The sequence below is a fragment of the Bradysia coprophila genome, unplaced genomic scaffold, assembly GCF_014529535.1.
Source record: "Bradysia coprophila strain Holo2 unplaced genomic scaffold, BU_Bcop_v1 contig_350, whole genome shotgun sequence".
NCBI classification, from domain to species: Eukaryota; Metazoa; Arthropoda; class Insecta; order Diptera; family Sciaridae; genus Bradysia; species Bradysia coprophila.
The window spans coordinates 551,053-558,415 of record NW_023503608.1 but is presented as its reverse complement, the minus strand read 5'-3'; the positions used below and the strand labels follow the sequence as shown (position 1 = coordinate 558,415).

Sequence of the window (7,363 nt, the reverse complement as noted above, 5' to 3'; positions counted from 1 at the left end):
ATAGCTGCTACTATCACTTACACATAAACTGTTCACTATCTAATTACACACATTTTCTGACACATTTTATAATTTTTGAAAAGAAATGTCCCGAAATTTTAATATTGACGATGCTAGCACTTTTATTATGCGTGACTATAGTGACCGTGAAAGTTTATAAATTCAGCCAACTGATTGAATTCTCCGATCGTCAAGATTTGTAATAAAGAAAATCATTCGATCGAAAAGGAGAAAATCACAAAATTAGTTCAATTTTTAGGACAATGAGAGATTGTTTACATGAAATATAAATTTCAGTTCGATAAATATTTAATTTTGAAAGATAGAAATGCTTTAAACCAATTTCGAAGAAAGAGTGAAAATGTAAATTTCCTTCGCGCCTACATTTCAAAATAAGTACGAAAATACGTAAGTACCATAAATTTAAGGTACTCACACACACACTTGAATATTTCGTATTTGCTTTTGCTTCACCGCTAGAACAAAATATTTACATAGAAGGCCTGTCTATCCCACTATTATGTCATTGATTGGCTCTGCTTATGCGAACCAGTCGAAATGGTTGAATGAATCAATTTAGGTTTCAGTGGTTTCATTTTTGTTTTTATATGTGACAAATGAGACCCGTATGTAGAGAGATTTTAATATGACGTCCCAGCCGTCATCTTAGCATCTCTCTGCCCGTATATACCGGTTTGTCAATGTCAACCTCTAGAACCGCTCTAGTTGTTGATAGTTGAACTTCACTCATGTTCATAAAGTGAGCGTATCTTTTGAGCGCGAATATATTTTGAATATTTTTCAAGAAAAAGTTATTTCAGTAAAATGGAAATATTTTTTGACGAAATTTTTTATTTAAATAAATTGTATGACTACGTTTCATAATTTATTTGAATGTACAACGTTAAGTATGTATAATTATTGGGTAATATTTAATATAGTAAATTTATTACAGCACATGTTTTCTCACAAAGTCTACCATAAATCTCTAAAGTTTTGTCTGAACATTATAAATTTTGACTTATTTTTAAAATTCATCTTTCTAATCTAAGTACGAGTAAATTCTATGTATACGTCAATTTGATCAAAACTTTGTCTTTAACAACAATGAAGACACGGACTAGTCAAGAAAAATGAGAAAGACAATATGTTCAAAGATACGAAAGATATCAGACCTTTCGTTCAAAATTCGATTAGAAGTCAAACGAATTGCACGATTAAATGAGTTTTATTTATAATCTCTCGAAAGAAAAGACGTTGACAGAATTTTCCAAATATCTTGCAGTATTTGAATTACTACAAAACTTTAGAGTTGAACACACTAGTAGAGAGAGAACAGAAAATCAGAGAAGTGTCAACTAAACTCGATTCAATCGTTTTTCACTTGATATACTGGAATAAAATAGAAGAAGTAAGAATATAGAGTAAAATCTATATCATGAATCCGATAATAACCTCTGCCCATTTTAAGCCTTTGGGTTCCTTTTTTTATTAATTCATCATTTGAAACGATTGTTTCATTCACTTTCGTTTATTGGAAAACTTATGTCTCGCTCACCTGATGAGCCCTCATTATGGAAATGTTTCTAAATATTACTTCAAACGATCTCTACATATAAATTAATTTTAATTTCAGTGTCTTACATCTATTTCAGTCATCGCTGGCCTCCTCATTTGCCGATAGCATACTCTTCGAACCGTAACTACGAAGTCTGAAAGAAAATATTAAATTGGATTTTATTATTTGACTTCGATGGGAAGTGAACTTTCCGTGAAAGCATGAAAGTAAACGATCGTGCACAGGATTTTAAAATGAAAATTTAAAAACATAAATCGTCAAAGGATTTTTAAGGTGAAGGCTTATTTTGATATGAACTCTATCATAGTAGTTATCTGACCGTACTGAAAACAAGAGTGGTAACTAGTAATTTGCCGATTTTCTTGATTAAGTCTCGTGTAGCGCCGCTTTCTGTATAAATGTAAAAAAAATTATAATTATCGAATTCACATGCACAGCAGACCCAATGGCCGCCCAAGTGTGCGCTGCCTGTGAACTTGACGCACCTACCCAGTCATCCTATACGAATTCGGAAAGTGACAAAAAGCCCAAGGACATAATTCCCAAGGTTCTGAAAGAACCTTGATAATTCCAGACATTAAAAATTTTACTGCAGTACAAGGTACAAAACAATAACAGTCCGAACAGTTGACATACGTTTTGTATATAAAGATAAAGATGGGGATTGCAAACCGGTTAAAACCGACTCTGTTAACTGGGCGATTTTAGTCGTTAAAAAACCGCGGTTTTTTATCCAAAAAACCGGGGTTTTCGGTTTTTCAATGAAGCGTTAGAAATCTCTTGTTTTTTGGTAGAACGTGAGCATTTATTTTGTGTATTGGTATGTGAGTAGTAATTCATTTCTAAGAAGGTTTCTTTGCCTAGTTTAATTTACCTTTCGATCGCTGAAAAATACATTTCTGCACGTACTGTATGGTTATGTGAGAAGAGGTTGTCTGTTGTCACCTACGGTGTCAGCTAGCCTCCAAATTCATTCAATATTTTCTAATTCCATACTGTTGTTAGTACAACAAAAGTTATTGATTACATTAATGGAGATAACACGATAGAATTTGGCTGCTACGGACAACGTGATAACTCAGAGGTACAGTATTTTTTAGATTGTTTTAAAAAAATCAAAAATATTCTTATAGTAAGCCCGAGAAGATTTTGAAGATGCTTTTCGCATGTACTTTTCACCTATAGTTGGTAACAGGTAACAGAGGTAATAAGGGGCTGTACACATATGACGTCACTAAGGGGCGACTACTTTCCGCATTACGATTTTCAGGTAAATTGTTTTTAATAAGAAGGAAGCAAAAAAAAACAAAAAATAACATTTTCATTTTGTTAATTACGTAAAGCGAATGCATTAAATAAAAGAGCACGTTCTTAGCGCTAAAAAGTATTGGAGCTAAGTAGATCTTTTTAAGAATTTGTGTAAATTTTTCTGTTCAAAAAAACGGGTTTTACCCGTAAAAAAACCAAAACGGCGGTCTTTCAAAACGGGTTCGGTTTGCAATCCCTAGATAAAAACCTTTGAAGTAGCACTACCGTTTCGAGCTTCTCACACTTGATACTCTAAATTGTCACTAGCAAGAAATCTTATATAATAATAAAATGAATTCGATTAGGTCTCAGTGAACATCTAAATTTTACCTCTTCACTGGACAGGGCAAATGTCGATCATGCATAGTTAATCAATTAGAGACGTAGGCAATAGATCGAATTTAACATTATCTGTCGTCAACGTGTCAAATATGGTAGCTCTCCGTTTAACACATCGGTACTACAGCACTAAACGTATAAAAAGTTCAACTTCAGGTTTCATCGGCAAGTATAAATGGTGTCCTTAGCGAAAAAATTTACTGTTTCATAGGCCGCTGCGTGTCAATTTCGATTTTATTTGTTCAAAAAGGAAGATTTACAAGGAATTAGAAAGCCCCATGCATAATCAGAGATTCGAGTATCTTAGAATTTTACGAACAAAGTCAAGCACAAAACTTAGTTACAAGTCATTTTGATCCTCGCTAATTTTCAATTTCAAAAGATAAAAGCAGCAAACACTCAGCTTCAGTACAACACTTCAAAAAACAAATCGAAGCACATAATCTACAGAAAAACCAACTCGATCGACTACTTACATCATCATCGGACACTTTTAATTCGTCCAAGTTCATGCTACTGTTCATGTACGCATCTTTTTTCGAACCACGTGAATTATTGCTTTCGTACGGTGGTTGCCCATTGCCATCTGTGGCGTGTTTACCACTCTTACCGACCCCATCACTATGGTTCGTTCTCATTCCGCCCGAATACCCGGACTTTGTGTAACTGGTGGGTCTCACTTGGTGGATTTTGTTCAGTCGCAATGACGTCGGTTTGTCGAATTTTTGTTTCGCTCGTTCAAAGTCAATATTTCGCGACAGACCGATTTTCGATTCTAAAATGTTTTCATCGGCAGCACTGGTTTTGGCATCATAGTATGACTGTGCCTGTCCGGGATTAACATTTCGTTTGAACTCATATCGTGAACTGTCGAACAGTTGCCGTAAATCGTTTATGTTTGGCTTGCATTCGGGCGGATATTTTGAGTTGGTACTAGTGGAAGGATTAAACGGATCGTGTTTTTTTGGGCTGGTGGAATGTCTAAACGGAACGGTTTTCGTTTTGCAAGCAACAAAATCAAAAGGACAAATAAAAAAGACGACACGAATTTTGTTAGTCAAAGCGAACCAATTTCAGCAGCGTCCCAATAAATTTTTAGTTTTTGTTTTGTTAGTCAATCATTTGGAAATATTTACAAAAGAAATCAATAAACCAATGAAATCAGTGCCGAGATAAGTGCACTCAACCGCTCACCTTGTTTGTAAATGTTGAATTTGCACTTGGAGTCCCTCTGTTTGGCCGGAAAGTTCCTCGTTCGTACGTTGTAAGCGTCGTACATGATTACAGGCTGCATCTAGCTCATCCTCAGCAGACGCAAGTTCTCGTTTCAGTTCTTCAACGCGAGAACGAAGCCTCTTCACCTATAATATTCGAAAATTGACATTGTCGCATATCGATCAATGCGAAAAAATTGTACAAATCCAACCTCAGTTTCATATTGTTCAGCTCTACGAACGGCATGACCCAACTCTGTGTTCGCTTCGGCGCACAATTTCTTTAATTTACTGTGGGAATGTCGAATATCTGCGATTTCCTGCAATCGAAATTTATTGAGTATGGCTGTCAGTAACAAGAGTACCTCTGGCATAGATGGGTTTATGCTCTAACCTTATTTTTATCAGCCAACTCCTGTTGCAAATTTCTGTATTCCGACTCAGTATTGGAAATGGGTCGTCCCCTTCGCTCTGCCCGTTCCTGAAGATCACGTATTTCAGCTCGAACTTTTTTGTTGTCCCGTTCTAGTGCCAATTTTTCAGTTTCGAGTCGTTCCCGTTTCCCCCATTCAGCTGCATTTTCAGCTTGTAGTCGTTCCAACTGATTTTGGAGAAATGAAAATCGATTTTTGGAATTTCTACTCGCTACAACACACAAACCTCAGTACGTAATTCTCCAATTCTGCGTTCCAGACACTCCCTGGCTGTTGTTTCTTCCATCAGTGAATTGTTGATGATTCGCAATTCGGCACGTTGCTGCTCCTGCAGAGTCAACAACTCTCGGATGGCATCTTGTTTCGCTCCGCGCAGTTCTTCGCACTTGTCTTTCACATCTTGCAGTTCTTGGACATATTTCTCCAGATTTTTGTGCATGGAACTTTTCTCCCTGGAAATAAGTGAACGTTTGGTGATTATGATTAAAATGTTGTCGGTCGGTTGCATTACTCTCGTTCCAGCTGAAGCGATTTTTGATTTTCATCCAATCTCAATTGCAACATGGAAATTTTCTGCAGCAAATATTCTTCGTCAAAATTGTCCTTGGAAAGTTGCTGGATTAGTCGCCTTTCCTCAGCACTGCCACATCGTTCATCTTAAAATGGAATGTTTTCATTGATTGTCGTTCACTAGGAATGTCACTTTCGGTGATTTCATTACCTTCGGTTAAATGTTTTGGAACGGCACCTTGAAGTATATATTCTTCAATGTCCACGTCTTCAGCACTATTAGATTTGTTTGTTGCCTTAATTATTAACCCGTCTTCGCTATTAACATTCTTCAATCCATCCGACGAAATATCAGGTGAACCGTTGTCTCTGCCGTCACGTTCAGGCTCTTCGGTTCCATCCCTGAGTGAAAGTCAAGAAAAAAAAGGAAGACTCAGGTCAATCGTCTAGCAATGAAACACGAGCAACACCTTACCCTTTGTTGAACTGTCCAGCATGTTTCATCATCAGCATGTGAATTTTGTCCATTTCCCTTTTCAATTGAGTTATTTGCAGCTCCAGATCATTTTTCTCCCGCTTGTGAGAGTTGGTTTCTTTCAGTGCTGCTTCAAGGCTGGTCCGTAGTTGTTTCACCTCGTCGCGTGCCTTGTTTCGCTCATTTCTGACTTTGCTCCACTTTTCTCGCCAACTGAAAGCATACAACTGTTCTAGCACTAGTATAATGATGCAAAGTGTAACAAAAAAAAAACAAATTTTGCGGTTTCACGGAGGTTGAACCTCCGAGGTTCCATGTTTTTTTATTCTATTTGTCTGTCTATTTTACCGCGATCAACATTCATCTAGAAAATCACATTCGACTGTCGGTATATACCAACATCATGAATGCCGCAGATCAATTTAGGGTGCGATCGTTCAAGTTATCGATTTATAAACACTCAAACAAAATGTATAATTACTTAGCCGTGCAGTCCGACCACCACTTCATCGTTTTTTCCATTTGTGCCGCTCGGGCTCGGGCTTCTTCCAATTCTCGTTGACGTTGAGATTCACGAGCTTCTTGAATATTTTCCGGATAATAATTGGCTGATTTTGGTACGAAATTTTTCGTTCCATTTTCCGTTTCGAATCTTGCCGATATTGATGTTCCAATTGCAGCCGCATTTTCCGTTTGATGTCGTCTTGGGGCAGCGCCCAAAGACTGTCCGGGAGCTGTTTGAGACATTTTTTCCATTTTCAGTTTTTTTTTCACTGATTCACTTTTTTTTCTGTACGAATGTTACTGACGCACTATTTTTAAAGTATCAAAACAAAACACTTTTCTTGTGAACACTGGTAGTAGTTACCCCTATTCTTATATTTGTTCATTGTTCTTGCATATTGTTTTACAGATTGTCACTTATTGATGCGGACAGTTTTGATTGATTCATTTAAAACAACAGAAAACTTTATCTGTACAACAAACATTGCATTTTGCAAAATGTTTGTTTGTGGGTATCAATGAAAATGACGCAAAAACTGTGCCTCTCTTCGCTCGTTTCGCCGATGCATCGCACTATACTTTGAAATATTTTCAGCGGGAATTTTGAAAAACCCAGCTGATTCTTTTCCGAAATAGCTACTAAACGTCTTAACCTTCGAAATGACTATACTTTCTATAGATTGACAATGGATTTCTAGGACAATAGGTTTGTTCCAAGTAATTGTAAACACGAAATTTCACATGACGAACCAACACGATTTCATTCATAGAGATCGGTTTTCAAATAAATATTGATGAGGTTATGTCTCTATGCATGAAATTTGACAAACGTATGGCCTTGGAACAAACCTATAAATAGTTTTTAATATAGGGGCTCATTGAAGACCGAAATGTAATAGTTGGACTAACTGAACAAATTTTAGTTTTAAATAGTAGGGGCCGAAATCCCAATAGTGGGCCCGAGCCTCGCATGGCCTTAGAAGTCATCGCCCCTGACTCT

General features: G+C 36.7%; 1 protein-coding gene across 2 annotated transcripts; it reads right to left on the bottom strand.

Annotated features, from left to right (window-relative positions):
- Positions 1-821: 821 nt before the first annotated feature.
- Positions 822-6,912, bottom strand: LOC119079938 (coiled-coil domain-containing protein 102A). 2 transcript variants are annotated; one of them, XM_037188046.1, is made up of 10 exons: positions 6,341-6,912; positions 5,860-6,072; positions 5,596-5,786; positions 5,386-5,530; positions 5,101-5,326; positions 4,835-5,041; positions 4,653-4,760; positions 4,421-4,587; positions 3,703-4,207; positions 822-1,712 (listed from the first exon to the last, which is right to left on the bottom strand). In XM_037188046.1, exons 1-10 carry the CDS (start codon positions 6,613-6,615, stop codon positions 1,704-1,706), a joined length of 2,046 nt encoding a protein of 681 aa, XP_037043941.1. In that variant the 5' UTR covers positions 6,616-6,912; the 3' UTR covers positions 822-1,703. The 2 variants fall into 2 exon arrangements, with proteins under 2 accessions (XP_037043941.1, XP_037043943.1); XM_037188048.1 differs by lacking the exon at positions 3,703-4,207 and having other exon boundaries at positions 6,341-6,901.
- Positions 6,913-7,363: the final 451 nt, after the last annotated feature.